The 15,739-nt window shown below is 39.2% G+C and overlaps 2 protein-coding genes across 5 annotated transcripts in view; one reads left to right on the forward strand and one right to left on the reverse strand.

Annotated features, from left to right (window-relative positions):
- LOC124128332 overlaps positions 1–2,154 on the forward strand; it is a 35,022-nt gene extending 32,868 nt beyond the window's left edge. For all 4 annotated transcript variants that reach the window (XM_046491967.2, XM_046491835.2, XM_048400809.1 and 1 more), the window contains one exon: positions 139–2,154. In XM_046491967.2, coding sequence (XP_046347923.2) covers positions 139–195 — 57 coding nt within the window. In that variant the 3' untranslated portion in view covers positions 196–2,154. The remainder of the gene's footprint in view (positions 1–138) is intronic.
- On the reverse strand, positions 1,876–15,559 carry LOC124128660 (outer mitochondrial transmembrane helix translocase-like). The gene is made up of 10 exons (XM_046492126.2): positions 15,261–15,559; positions 12,903–12,947; positions 11,581–11,758; positions 10,778–10,846; positions 9,963–10,051; positions 9,142–9,184; positions 7,873–8,069; positions 5,876–5,926; positions 5,459–5,601; positions 1,876–5,013 (listed from the first exon to the last, which is right to left on the reverse strand). The coding sequence occupies exons 1-10, from the start codon at positions 15,546–15,548 to the stop codon at positions 4,893–4,895; spliced, it is 1,224 nt and encodes a 407-aa protein (XP_046348082.2). The 5' UTR covers positions 15,549–15,559; the 3' UTR covers positions 1,876–4,892.
- Positions 15,560–15,739: the final 180 nt, after the last annotated feature.

The raw sequence follows: 15,739 nt of genomic DNA on the forward strand, positions 1-15,739 counted from the left end.
CTTCTCGATGCCAACATTATAGTTTTGGTTATTGCTTCAAATTATGTTACAATGTGACCCAGTGTTATACGGGTCTGCGTATTTGATGCAAATGTTAACTCAAGTGCGACGCTGCTAATACATGGATAATTGTTGTAGGTTGATGAAGCCGAACAGATATTACAGAAACATCGTGACAAGGACAAGACCCAGTGACATCAACCAGTCATCGTCCTATATAGCATCGTGTCCTGTGGTTTTGTGATATGAAGTCAACGCATTTGGAAGCAGTTTTGTAGGTCGGTAACGGTACGAGAATTAAGACATCCGGCATATATGGTTCTTGTTAGACCTAGTGATATGACAACGGATCAAGGACTTGATGGTCCATCTCAACATGTGACTTACAGCAAATGATACATGAAGAAATTATCTTGACCTACTTGTGTCTTCTTGTGTCCTACTATCGCCTGCAATATGCCATCAAATATGTGAGTGAGGGAGTATGGTTTTACGCCGCTTTTAGCAATATTCCAGCAATATCACGGCGGGAGACACAGAAATGGGCTTCACACATTGTACCCATGTCGGGAATCGAGCCCCCGGGTCTTCGACGTGATGAGCGAATGATTTAACCACTAGGCTAGCCGAATATATGTTTCACTAAGACCTTCCAAGATTACAGGGTCAACATAACTATGTAACTGAAACCTGCCCCTTTTCATATTTCTACATCAGGATGTATGTATCGACATGAGACATGCGTGCTGACTCTCATCCTACAGCTATGAATTGTCATGTGCATGAAGTAAAATCATGTCAATCTGGGCAGCATGGAAATATAGACTTTAATAAAGTCATGGTACGTCAAATGATCAGCAAAGATTTGAAACCGTTAGAAGATGAAGATTATGGGGCGAGTTGAAACGCAAAACCATAATACTGCAACAGCTGGCACATCCACCTACAGTCGTTTTGTTAAAAGGTCTCAGTTTCTTATCTCAGATATATCACAACACATCACATTGTGAGAAGAAAGGCCAAATGGCAAGGTGCTGATCATCGAATCCTGGCATGGACAGGGGAAGCAACCCTGCACATGAAATTGTGGTGGCTCAAACCAATGGAGCACCTGTAATCCCAAGTATTTGTAGGACATGACAACTTCTAAACAAGGGTTTTGGTTTGTTTGTTGTGTAACGCTGAACCCAGAAATATTCCAGCTATATGAAGGACATAACAGGTATCCAATAGATATTCTAAATACAGAGTAGGGTTTTTTCGATTCTGAGATTTCAATTTGAGATTTTGAAATTAAGCTGATATTAATTTGACAGAAAATGTTTTTAATCCTTGTCAATGGGCAGACTCAAACACTGATAATACAAATTAAAGGTTACAAATGCAAGCTGTTCCTGCAAGTAGGGGCAAGGAATAGGGGAGCCTTGAGGTACATTTGGAACAGAACACAAGATGTAATACATAACATCAGCACACAAAACTGCTTCTTTTAGGGCGCTTCTTATTAATGGTCTTTTAGGTAAAATTACAAAATGTTAGGTCAAATTCACAGTGTCACAATGGGAGGTCTGCACTCATAAGTGGATGCAAGGTTTAGAATTAAATAACAAGGTTCCTCCTTTTCCTCTTAACGTGTTCTTAATAGTCGACTATCACATTACAACACTACAGAAAACAAATTGTCTATAATATACAGCCAAACGTATCGCATAGAGATGATTCAAATTCAGTTTGACAATGCATCCTACTCATAACTGTATTCTCAAGGTAACAGTCGTTAGTAAAAATCCAGTCTGTAAAGATACGCCCTCTTATCAGCATATCAGTATTGATACTGCGGACTATAAATTCTAAAGACAACACGTAACACATGAATGTTTGCAGATTGTTTTACTTCCATGTCTCTGGGTCATACAGACGAGATCACATGCAATACTAGTATATGATATATCGCCAAATAACTTATCACATAGTATGTATACACACAACAAGTTACATAGTCTGTACAGTCAACAGTTTCCTCACACAAGTACTTTACACAACAAATAAGCAAATCTAAAATATCAATAACATGATGAAGCACATGGAATATTAACTGTATACATTTGCTCTAAACAAATACATATGTACATTTTAGTACAAATTGTTTTAATTTTTTAGAAAAAGCAGTTTGTCCAACATATAAGACTTGTTAATATGGGTTGGATGAGGTGTATTGTCCTGAGATGTAATTTATGAAAATATGATGTGTAGAGTTACCTGCCCTTGTGTGTTGAAATTTGGATAAGAATAAAGCATACTTCCGCAGACACAACACAATAAATAAAACAAGTGGGTGGGTAAACATTGTGTTGGCCCAATTTGAGAAAACCATACCATACACTCACAGGTCCCTGTAAAATACACATGTGATTCCCTTTTAAAACACTTTAATGATCTGAGGTCAATTATCCTCTATTTCAATGTTAATGTTCTGAATGATCATATACATATACAGTACTGTGATTTTTCCGTATATTCAGGCATTTCAAGCATATAAAACACTTCCATATATAGTAGGGGTGGTGGGGAAGCCTTGTGGTTAAAGGATTCGTTCGTCACACCGAAGACCTGGTTCGATTCCCCACATGGGTACAATGGCCTATTACGAACAAAGTCACTTGCCTAAGGTGACACCACATGTGCTTCAGTGTGGGGCAGGACCAAAGCCCCAGAAACTCAGGAGGCAAGCTGCCGACACGCAGTCACCCATACACATGATACAAGGACTCTCGACCGATGTTGCTTAACTTCACCTGATTTGTGACCTGTGTGGTAAAACTGAACTCTTCTTCCTTTACTCAAATAACACTGCTTCCCAGTGAGAATTATTCCAGGACAACTTACATTATACCAGGAGTGAGTGAGTGAGTTTGGTTTTACGCCGCTTTTAGCAATATTCCAGCAATATCACGGCGGGAGACACCAGAAATGAGCTTCACACACTGTACCCATGTCGGGAATCGAACCCGGGTCTTCGGCCTAACGAACAAATGCTTTAACCACTTAGGGTACCCGACCACCCCCTAAAAGAAAGACATCTGTATATATGGAGATGATGATATAACATGAAACCTGACAAACACAATACTATATTGCACAGTGGAACTTGCTAATCTGTCCCCTGTGAACTTGTCCGAATTATCAATTGTCCAGATAAACAAATCATCCATACAGAGTCAAGGACCCTTTGTACAACTGTGAGTGTTACTGACAGAATTTGTCCAGTGGGTAGGGATTAAGGAAGAACGGGTTCCGGACTCACGATGTTTCACTGTACACTGCAATATTGGTTGTCACAAATGATCAAATATAGTTGGGATGTCAGCCTGCTTGGTAATACATATGAACATAGTGATAAAGACCACACAATTACATTTCATTTTAATGCAACAGTGAAAAAGATCAATCATGTTACTTTTCAACAAATAATAGATGGGCAAAGATCTGAACATTTTGACATTATGTGAATGGAATAAATCTGATCAGAAGACCAAAACTTTACACGATTTAAATACAAAACAGAGGGAACACACCTTACAAAACAATCATGAAGTACTGATAAATAACACTATCATCTACTGTACAGACCCCAGACCTGTCGCTTCAGAACTGCATATATATACATGTATAGATAAATGCGCACCAAGGTTATATAATTTAGGACGCAATGATACACTGTGTTGCAATGTATAGATCTATACAACATGTACAAAGGGCATCACACTTGTGAAGATAAGGTAAACAAACAGATATTCCATCATCGCAAGGAATGACTAGAGCCTGGGGATGACTATTCGGGTCCAGACACAAATCTTGGTTTTTTCTTGCCATATGTGCAGTGTCAGTTATGCCTGTATCGCCATTCGACCGTTCGGACCTATTTTCTGTTAGTTGAACCTATTCTATGTTAAGCAGCCAAAATATTTCACATAAAAATTGCCCACACGAACAAATAGTTTGATCTAGTTGTCCACGCCCTGCTACACACACCCCTGTCACAAGAGGGTACATCCCGGGCCGCATGGGAGGGTACTGAGACTTATTTTGCTCCATGTGATAGGAACATATTCAACCTCATGTTGAGTGCCAATGCAGCAGCCATAACAGTCCCATGACAGGATTTGAACCACAGATTTTTTCATCCAAGGGCACACACCTTGTCCACATGACCAAAGTGGTTTACCCTCTCAGCAAGCTGACAAGGTAAGGATGGCATCTGCGGGATGACTCCACACCCTGCTACACTGACAAGGTAAGGATGTCATCTGTGGGATGACTCCACACCCTGCTACACTTACAAGGTAAGGATGTCATCTGTGGGATGACTCCACACCCTGCTACAATTGCACTATGTTATGCCACAACTTAACTTTCAGCAAAAATAAAAAAAGGATTTTTCAGAAAACAATTTTAACTATATTTTCAAAACCAAAGCAAATCATCCAGCAAGCTTGAGAAGACTTGAAGTAGTCCTCTCTACAGACTTAAACATCCATCTTCTTAAATTTACCGACATTATCAAAAAATTATTCTTCTATTAAAAATCACATGTCCACAATTACGCACAGTGAATGACTCTTGCTTAATGTCGCATCAGCAATTTTGCAGCTAATTGTGACACAGTTACATACAACACAGTAACAATAATTCCAGTTAAAATGATATTTCTAATTTACCATTAGTCCTGATGGATATACATCACACAAACATCGTCAGTGATAACATGATTATATACTGGTGGTGATTTCTGTACAAATGCACACATACAGCTTCTACACACACACAGTACACCTGTGCCACACCCTGACTCTCTGACAGGCACACTGCTACTTGGTCTAGAAGGACATGACTCAGTCTACAGGGAATAGGCTCTGACTGGACGATGACATGCTCTTCGTCTGTCTCACTTTGCGTATTGCATTGTCCAAGTCGCAGAAAGTTATCCGTCTTCGGTCGACAAGATTTTCCACCCTGAGAAGAAAAACATGTTATATGAACTTAAATTGAACCTTTCACTGTCAAGATTCTTAAACTCACATAATGATCATCTTATCTTTCTCACTGATGTTTATCAAAATATTCTCTTGCAATAAAAAGCAACAGTGAGGTGAGTTGAAATGTGGTTGAACATTGTTCGTTGAACTAGAATGGACAAATGCTGGTTTTATGGTGCTAGTTCACTGAGATACCATACTGCAGTTTAACATGGATACCCCACTCAGACACAGTATACTGACTCCGAGGCAAACAGTTTCATCCCCTTAGTGCCTAGCGACAGACAAGTTAACAACAAGTACCTTCTTTTTAGCCTTTTGGAATGAAGCGGCCAGGAATTGAACCCCGACCTTCTGCTCTCAAGGCAGATGCTGCATCCACTAGACCACGGAGGAATTTCAGAATCTTAAGTAAGTCTCACCCAGCTTCCCCGGGGCTGTTGTTCCTCTGCATGACCAGCTCCTGGACCGTCGTGATGGCCGCTGACCGACACACCTCCCGCAGATCACTCCCAGAGAAGTCTGTGGTCACCTCAGCCAGACGATCATAGTCAATCTCACTGACCTGGAGGGATTAAATCAAGCACATGACATAGAAACAAACTACTTTACACATTTCTAATCTACAGGAAAAAGAGAGATCTACAAGCTGCATGTTCTCTCACTAACTTTGAACAAGCAGACCAGTGGCTGGGTCATTGTTAAAAAATTAGTTCTCGGGGTGTAACACAAAGTTGAGGTCACAAAAGGATCAAGAAGCCACTAAAACACAGTAAAACACAGTAAAACACAGTAAAACACAGTAAAAACACAGTAAAACAGACATCTTGTATACTTACATGTTCCTTTTCCAGTATAAGCTTGAGAATCTGCTTCCTTGCACTCTTTATCTGAAGGAAATGATGTAAACTATAAAAAATATAAATATGAAACACATCTGAACAACACAATATTGATGAGGATCCAATTAAATTTGAAATACACTAAACATGCTAAATACATCTCTTTGAAACCATTTTATGGAACATGTCAAAGGACAGTTGAAATATATAAGATATTAAACTTATTTCTAACCCTGTCAAAAGTCAGTTAGCATTAGCATATTAATGCTGTATTTTTCTTGAATCCATGGAAAATATTGGTCAATATGTTTTCAGTCATGTTTTTGTCACATTAATAGATATGAACAAGAAGAATGATCGTCACTCCATGTCACGCTGTTACACTGTTCTTTATTTTCACTTGTCCACAAAAACAATCAGCTACCGAGTTGTCGTCCACATGGAAATGTCACTTCCTGGGCCCACTTGCACAAAGCGATCTTAGTGCTTAGATGATCGTAACTCCCATACTTTAGCATAGGCTTACAATAGTCGTAGCGCTAAGATCGCTTTGTGCAAGTGGGCACATGATGGGCCATATCAGTGTTTATACAGGCCCAGTGACCTAACCAGTTTCACACAAGAGGACAGGGGTGTCACTGACTGAAAATTTTAGGTTCGGTACAAAGAGAATATTCCATGTGTCGAGTTCTAGCATTAATTAACTGCGCATTTATGTCTCCAAAATGGCTATCAACAATAAGACGGCCTCACTTCACACTTAGGATAGCGGAAATACAAACTTTAATATAAACACAAACACGGTTTATTGAGCAGCAGTTGTAACAAGTATATAACAATGTCATTCAAAGAATAGGAATTACACAAAGGGCATCGGTGAGTTATCACTGCTGGGGTCAAGAATTCTACCCACTCATGTCAAGCTTGTTGACACCTTCTCCTCATACCAATCTGTGAACTGTTGTTGGTTCAATTATTTTATTGCCTGTTTTTAGGAAAACAATGTTTATTGTTTTTAAGGGATGTGCTCTACTCAGCACTGATAAGCGGTGCTATTTGTGTTTGATTGGAGGATATGCATCATTCCACTGGGGATGGGGTGGGGGGGGGGGGGGGAGTCGCATTGATATTGAGTCGCAGTTTTGGCTAGGGATCAGCAGTTGCATTAATTTCCAGATTTACAGTATCATGTTTCTCATCAAGTGATGGGTAAAGGAGATATGTGCACGAGCTGTGTAGTAAAAAGTATATAATAAATTGACTCAAGCCCTCCAAAAGCATCACATAATACATTGATATATCAATTAAGAAGAAAATTAATCAGATCGTTATATATATATATATATATATATATATATATATATATATAAATAGTTTTTGCTAGGGCTCCAGTAAAACAATACCCAAGCAGACATTTTGTCCCCAACTCTTGAGACCTACAGCGGGTACCCGGTAGGGCTGGGATGGGTTACTCAGGTACTCGGCCAGGTGGGTGATGAGTTGGACCCAGGTACCCACAGTACTACCCGGACCCGATGTAAAGTCATGTTATATATTGTTTAATGACAAACACTAACTATAGCTCAGTGGTAACAGGTTACACTACAAGTCGCAAATGTTCGAAATTCTTTCTGACGATGCACACATTCCTATGACTTTTATATGTTTGAGTCAAGATGAAGCTTTAGTCAACTTCAGTGTACGCATAATCTGATCATTTGATACATGTATCTGAATAGCTTTTGCCAGGGCTGTGGTAAATACAATTCCCAATCAGACATTGTGTACTCATCTCTTGAGACCTACAGCAGGTACTTGAGTGGGGTGGGTAATAGTGGGTCGGGTACCCAGATACTAAATTTGGACTCATCCCAGCCCTACAAGCAATGACAAGAGGAGCAGAGTGTCAAACTGATGATGTTGGGACCCGTGGTGAACATAATTAAATTAATTAAGAAGCCAGCTCAAGAATAAATGACAAATTGTTGACTGACCGGCAAACCAATCTTAAACATGCTGGGCATTCGTCTCAAGATGGCAGCGTCCACGTCCTGGGGTCTGTTGGTGGCTCCCATCACCATCACGTGGCAGTTAGGGTCTGTGATCAGACCGTCCCAGAAACTCATGAACTGGGTCTTTATCATCACTGTTGCCTCATGGTCTGTGGAAGATCTAGACCGTAGGAAGGAATCTATTCACAGAAAGAAGAGATGCTCAGTGCCAATAAATAAATAATACAGGGGAATAACTTTAGGTTATAATGTGGAGCAGTGTTTGGGTGAGTGAAATATCAACCATATTGTGAAGTGTCTAGCCACTCATGTCAAGATTGGCGTATTGTAGAATTTTCCGCCTTGGTGTTTACTTCCGCTGGTCGGAAGGAACGCTAGCAGTCAGGATTTGGGTTGTAGGTGCTCCCCGCCGCCTACTGTGGTAGTCAGCCTCGGTATAACATGATAACAGTGGTAACGTGTTACTTAATGTAATTTGTAGAATTTTCCTATTCGGAATATTCTATAAGTAATACGTTACCACTGGGCTGCTGCCCGCCCGTCCGTCCCCCGAGCACTTGCTCTCGCAAGAGACAAGAGTGAAGGGTGTCACATGGCAGCTAGGTGGCTACGCACGTGCTGCATGAGGTAATTGAGATCTCTGTGGTAGATTTCGCTATAGCAGCAGTTGTGGGAGACAACAGCCTCGGTAAAACAGTGGTAACGTATTACTTAATGTAATTAACCATGACAGTGACTTGAGGTAGGCTGAATGTTGTGTAACTCCTTTTCAGCAACTTATGTTATGTGCTTATATTAACTGACTTCTCTGTAAAAAGTGTACTATGAAATGAAATGGGGTTATGGGTCACATTTCAAGATGATTGCACTTATATAGTAATGGGCATGCACATGTCACAATGTGTGTGTGTGTGTCTGCTTGTACCAGTACAAACTAATGACAGTTTATAGTGCTAGCCCCCTGAGAAACCATACCGCAATGGATACCCCACTCACAAAAACAGTATACAGACTTTGAGACAAGTTCTTGTTTTATTCCCTTAATGCTGAGCGCCAGGCAAGGCAACAACAAGTACCACCGTTTTATGTCTTTGGGTATGACGCAGCTGGAGATCAACAACCGACCTTCCGCTCCCTGGGCAGATGGTTTATCCACTAGACATGGAGGTGGTAAAATGTGCAGTGACTTATGTATACCATTCTACCATGTACATTTACTGTGGAAATGAAATATAGACAGTAGAAACCTACCTATTTCATCTATGAAAATGATTGTCGGCTGTAACTTGATTGCCTGCAAAGAGACATGAATGAATATCACTGGCAAGGTAATACAATGATCATGCAAATATTATGGGAAAGCTGAAGTCAATGCATATGTTATTCATGATATTCTTTTTTCAAGACATATCATCAAATAATTTTGAATACCTCATCATCTCCATATGTTTACTTGTTCAGCACACTTCAAACGAAAAAGGGGTGTCTCAGCCTCAGAATATTTTTTTTGGCATGAATTTCGAAGGCTGGGTCTGCTTATGTGTAAATTAACAGATTTACAACAGATAGTTGTGGTTTACAGCATTCTTCAGTTTTTATATACATTGTTTCATTTGTTTGTCTTTTAATGCCTCTCAGGAATATTCCAGCTCTATGAAGGCAGCAAGTAAATAATCGAGTCTGGACCAAACAATCAAGTGATTGATATCATGAGCAACCATCCACAACGTTGGGTTATGATGACACACGATGTAAGCAATCAACCAAAGACACCAAGCCTGACTACCCGATCCATTAAGCTGCCTCACACAACCAGCACAGGTTACTTGGGACCTAACCCAGACTCCCCACAGGGTGATAAACACTGATACTTGATACTAATGCTGTAACTGGTATTTTCCGAGGATTATAACCACTAGTTGAGGTTTGTCAGTTACACTACCACACTCACATCAGGATCTGGCAAGTGTGGGTCATACACAACATATAAAACTGAGACTAAATCAAAAACAAATTTTCCAATAATGATTTCCCATGTTTGTGTAACCATGGTAACTAAACTGTTGACTCACTAATGAGAAGACAGCCTCCGCTCTTTTCTGGGACTCTCCGTACCACTTGTCTACGAGGGAAGAAATCTGTAGGTTTAAAAACCGAGCGCCTACAAAAAACAAAAACTCATTTTTGACAATGTTTTAACATGTGGAAGTTAGCACCTGATCAAAGTTGACATCAGTTGTAATTGCCACGAATGAAGGTGTGAGTTGGGTTTAACAATGCTTTCAACAGAATTCCATTTATTTCAAGGCATGTCAGCTTAATGTGGGAGGAAAGCCCGAAGTGATGCAAAGAACAACGAAGAACAATAAAACACTGTTCTATCATGATGTCATTTCTGGTGGTTCCAATATGCGCTCACAACTAGATGACGTCATATATTGGACAACGTTATTTTTTAGAGGAAAGTGTCTAGTAAGTTGTTCCCCACAGTCAACTGGGCTACACAGATAAATGCAATGGCCAAACAATCGCATCCAAAAGTGGGAGAGATATGACAATCAGTATTAGGTGAAAAGGTACAGATGATGACATGAGGATTGTGCAAATATGCGAGAATTACCAAACTTAACCCATCTGTTCGAAAAATTGACTTGTCTGACATTTCCGAGGTTGGATTCTTATCAGGGAGTCATAATCAAAATTGAAGAGGCTGTACACAATGTTGATATTTCACATAAGAAAAAACAATTTGTGGTCCTTATTTATCGTACAATAAAACACTGCACCTCTCATGGTTTATTCTCCCTGCAGTGTTTTATTGTACAGTAAACAACTCCCACACGTCATTTATTTCTTCAATAAATTCAGGTTTTTGAAGACACCATACCTGCAGCCTTTGCTGTGGCCTTTGCTAGCATCGTCTTGCCACATCCGGGCGGCCCATACAGCAGGACACCTGATTACAGCAATAGTCATCATCATGGTGATCATCCACATCCGTGTAGTCATGGCAATAACTTGGGATTACATCATCCATCATTAGTGAATGTCATCAATAACACATCAAACTGCTTAAGATATACAACCTTCCACTCTCTGGGCAGACGCAGACGCTCTGTCCACTATGAAGGCGGTCCGTATTATGATTTAACAAGTTATACATTCCAAAGGAAGTCAAGGGGTAAGTTTGGGAATATCATATACAGATTAAATCAAAATAATGCATTTCTAAACATTTGATATATGTACATGACATATATAACAGTGCATGTTAATTCAAATGTTCCTCAAACTTTCATTATGGACAATGTATCATTACAAGGATAAAACAATCAGAAACAGTTCTGTTTTTGTTGTTTTTTGTTTTTGTAATGCCGCACTCAGCAATCAATATTCCAGCTGTATGAAGGCAATCTGTAAATAATCAAGTCTGTACCAGACAATCCAGTGATTGACATCATGAGCATCGATCCACGCAATTGGGATACAATGACATAGATCAACCAAGCCAGGAGGCCTGACCACCCGATTCCATTAGTCGCCTTTTACGACATGCATGGGCTGCTGAGGACCTATTCTACCCCGGATCTTCACGGGTCCAATCAGAAACAGAATACCATTCAATTTGCATGACATAACACTAAATATTGATACATTTTACAGCACACCAAACAAGATTTTCCGTCACACCTTTAGGTGGCTGCAGTAGTTGTGAATTCCTGAACAGCTCGCTGTGAGTGAAAGGCAGGATGACAGTCTCCTTGATGTCTTTGACGAGGATGTCCAACCCTCCGATGTCCTCCCACGAGATGTCAATTGTCAGAGGGTCCACCAGGTTGGAGGCGATGCACAGCTCATACTCAGACAACTAAACAGAGAGAGTGAGTGAGTGAGTTGGGTTGGGTTTAATACTACTTTGAACAGTATTTCCATCATATCATGGCATGTCAGCTTGATACGTAGGGCAGCCCAAAGATTGCAGATCTTAAAATTTGCCATTTGAATCCCAAGAGCATGGGCGTGGTGCTGGCAAACTATTGGGATAAGAACCCAGGATTAAATGTTTCTCGCATGCCTAAGGGACACAACTCTTCAAAATGACTTGCAGTGCCTTAGACAACAGGGCCTACCTTCCCCCAATGAAAGGAAAGAGCCAAAACATTGATAATCATTGATATAAGCATTACTGTTATGACTACTTAATCACTAACATGATTAATACCTTCATGAACGACAAATACACATAAATAATTTGGATTATCCCATCATTAAGAATGACATGTCCTTACATCATTGTATATTATGAATATGTCCAGAACATGAATTATTTATCATCATGACCAACATGACAGAAAAAATATAAAACACGACAATGTTAAACATGTTAAACATCATGAAGAAGACTACCAGGGAGACACATGTGATAGAATCAGGAAAATGGCTGGAAATAACTCGAAAAACATCCTTGTGACCAACATGGCGAAGGCATGCTGAAACTTCACCCAAGCCGATTTCACATTTACAGAAGTATGTGGATTTGAGGAAATCTTAAACTTCATCACTGAATACAGCACATGAGGTATGAATATCAACATGATAACAGTAACAAATGTTAAACCGGTATTTGGGACAACACTTTCTTGTAAAGTACAAATTCTAGTACTTATTTTTGGCTGAGTCCCATCCAGGATTCAAACCCGGACTCTCAGAGTGATCAAGTCCGACAACTGGTAGTCTAGATGACATACTTTGTGTACATCAGTGGCATTGTGTATTCATGACAACAGTGTATTTTAAACATATATTGAACATGTTAAATAGATCACATCAACATGTTCAACATTCATGACTTTGAGAAATCAAATATTTCCAATTGAACAATCATTATGATATCATGGTTATCATTATCATATATCATTATCAACATTGCTTTTTCATAGGAGGTATCATCTTGACGTATAGTCGTGTTAGTTAACATGATAAGCATGATGAAAGAATGAGTGCTTGAATACCTTTTGCACATTTTCAACTCCAAGACGCTTTAACATCTTCTGAGCCTGCAACACAAAAGAGCTGAAATTATCATCATGATGAAACTTTACCATTAATACAGTTATTATCTGATTAATGAATCAGATTCAGATTATCAATATATTGATAAGCCAAAAAACATATAAAAAACAACAAATGTTATTAGCATGATTAGAAAATGGGTTTTAAAACACCAAGATAAACAATGATAAATCTCAAACGTTTACCATATGTTAACGTGGTGATTACACCAGTGAGTATACATGTACTAATTAATAGTGATCATAAATTATAACATAGTAAAGATTACCATTTACAATTGGGCTGAAAGGTAAGTACAGAATTGTTTGAACAATTGGTTCAAAGTGCACTGTACTTTCACAGTGGTGTTAGATCAGAGTGTTAGGAAAGGTACTAGATACAGTCAAGTCCCGTTAATCTGACATAATCATATGCAACCAACGAGTATGTTGGATAAACGAAATTAGGTAGTATAAACGTTCGTGATCGAAAATTGGACAACAACACGATAGATAACGATACCAACACGTAGGAAAATGAAAAATGAAATATTCATATTGTTGTGTTACATTGTCAGTGGAATATGTTTTCTAATCATAAGGTTTAACACAAAACTACTGTTACCAACTGTATGACTGATTCAAAATTGACTGATTTTTAAAGCATAGTCTGGAATGGAAGTCGCTGATGTAAAACTAGTGCCGCAATGCTTAAGAAAGCTGCTTTCTTAGTGGCTTATGTCGACTTCCTGCTAGTAATTTCATTGGTCGGTCAAAGTTCGCTAAAGGTCATCCTGACATGACCTGTAATGGGATGTCCTCAGTGGTAGCGAGAACTTGTATCCGATTTTAATGAGATTGAGGTAATCTAGGCATGTGATTAATCCTGTTTTGTTTATTTAAAGCAGTAATTGTATTGTTAAGCAAGTTTATCTCTGCAGCCGTTGAAATATGCAGCTACTTGCCGACTCGTCTTGCATCAAAACACGGGGCTGTGTACTCATGGGCAGATGACATCAGAGTAAGCTGATCACTGTGTCGGATTAACGAGACTGATTAATAAGTGATTTCAGCAATTCGTTGCAAATTTAGTGTGTCGGAGTCGGAGTGCGAGACTGTCGGATTAACGGGTCTAAATAGCACTGATTAAATCGGTTTCCATCATTTGTGTCGGATAAAGCCGATTGTTGGATGCACGAGTGTGGGATTAACGAGACTTGACTGTATATCTAAGATAATTGCTCACCACTATGTGAAATGCTTAGTTTTGTTTCTACAAACTGCTAATGTTGAAAATGTCAACTTCAAGATAAAGGTACAAAATTCTACCGCAAAAGTTGGAACCAAGTCCAAGGTTTGAGATAGTACTATGTCTTTTTATCTTATATTCAAGAAATTAAAGCAGTCAGATTTATAAGTATTATTATAGTAAGGCAGTTGGGACCGGGGAATAAGTTTGAGATATTGGTACCTTCAAGATAATGGATCTCAAGGTAATGGGTGCAACTGTACTAATTTATAGTGCTAACAAATTTGAACATAGATGTCTTTATTTGTTTATTGTGTCCCTTGCTAACAACATGAAAAATGATGAATAACATTTTGCCTCCTCACAAACATAACACACCAAGATTGGTTTGGTTGGTTTGTTGTTTAACGCCGCACTCAGCAATATTCAAGCTATATGACGTCGGTCTGTAAATAATTGAGTCTGGACCAGACAATCCAGTGATTAATATCATGAGCATCAATCCACGCAATTGGGATCGATGACAGGCATCAACCAAGTTAGCGAGCCTGACCAACCGATCCCGTTAGTCGCCTTTTACGACAAGCATAGTCGGCTTTTACGGCAAGCATGGGTTGCTCCAAGAATGTGGAATGTGAAAGTAGATGGAAATACAAAATGTTCAAAAGTTTATCAATTAAATGTTTTCAATGTACAATTGTAGTTGCTAACAGTTCTAAATAACCTTACTGGTTACACTAACATGACAAAATGCATTATTAATAATATCATCAACATGGCGAGTAGACCTTCTTCATCACCTTCATGAAGAGCTGTTTGAAAGTTAACCATGTAAACATGTCTTTTGGCTTTCTATTCAATGTTATTCAAACTGTAAAGCTTGTTTCAAGAACCTGTTAAAAACTTTCATCTAGATTGACCTCTATGAACAGGCTGATGGCAACCATTTGCATAGTTACATCAGACCAGTTCAGTTCATTCACAGCGGAACAGATATGGGTAGTATGGAGAGTATTAATCAAATCATAATTCATGCATGCAACCAGACATGTCCCGTCACCAAATCATACCCTGTCCTGGGCCTCCTTTTTGTCCTTTCGAGTTGGGTCCATTGCGTTGACCAAATATTTCACCCCAAAATATGTGATAGTGAAGGATGCTGCCAGACCAACGATGGTGGATATAATTTTCGACAAGAGTTCTTGTCGGGAAATACTTCTGCTAGCTTCGTGCAGTGGCCCCGGCATTGTTTGGCTTGGTTGCTCTCTCACGATCTCATCAAAAGTCAAACTTGATGTGTACTTGTGTATTATTCCTGAGAAGTCACGTTTAAGTTCTTTCAACAAGGAAGTGTCCATGCTGGTTTCTACAACAGTATGAATGCCACCGGAAGACGGAATATGACTAAAGTCATTATTATGCTTTGGAGTTTGCAATATGAAAATGTGATATAGAATTTGTATTTGTACATAATCAATCTAATTTGTGAAATGCCACTTTGAAAATAAGTGACTTTCAGACATAAGATACTTTATTTCGTATCATGAGT

This window comes from Haliotis rufescens, unplaced genomic scaffold (assembly GCF_023055435.1).
Source record: "Haliotis rufescens isolate VD_foot unplaced genomic scaffold, xgHalRufe1.0.p SCAF_20, whole genome shotgun sequence".
Lineage (NCBI taxonomy): Eukaryota > Metazoa > Mollusca > Gastropoda > Lepetellida > Haliotidae > Haliotis > Haliotis rufescens.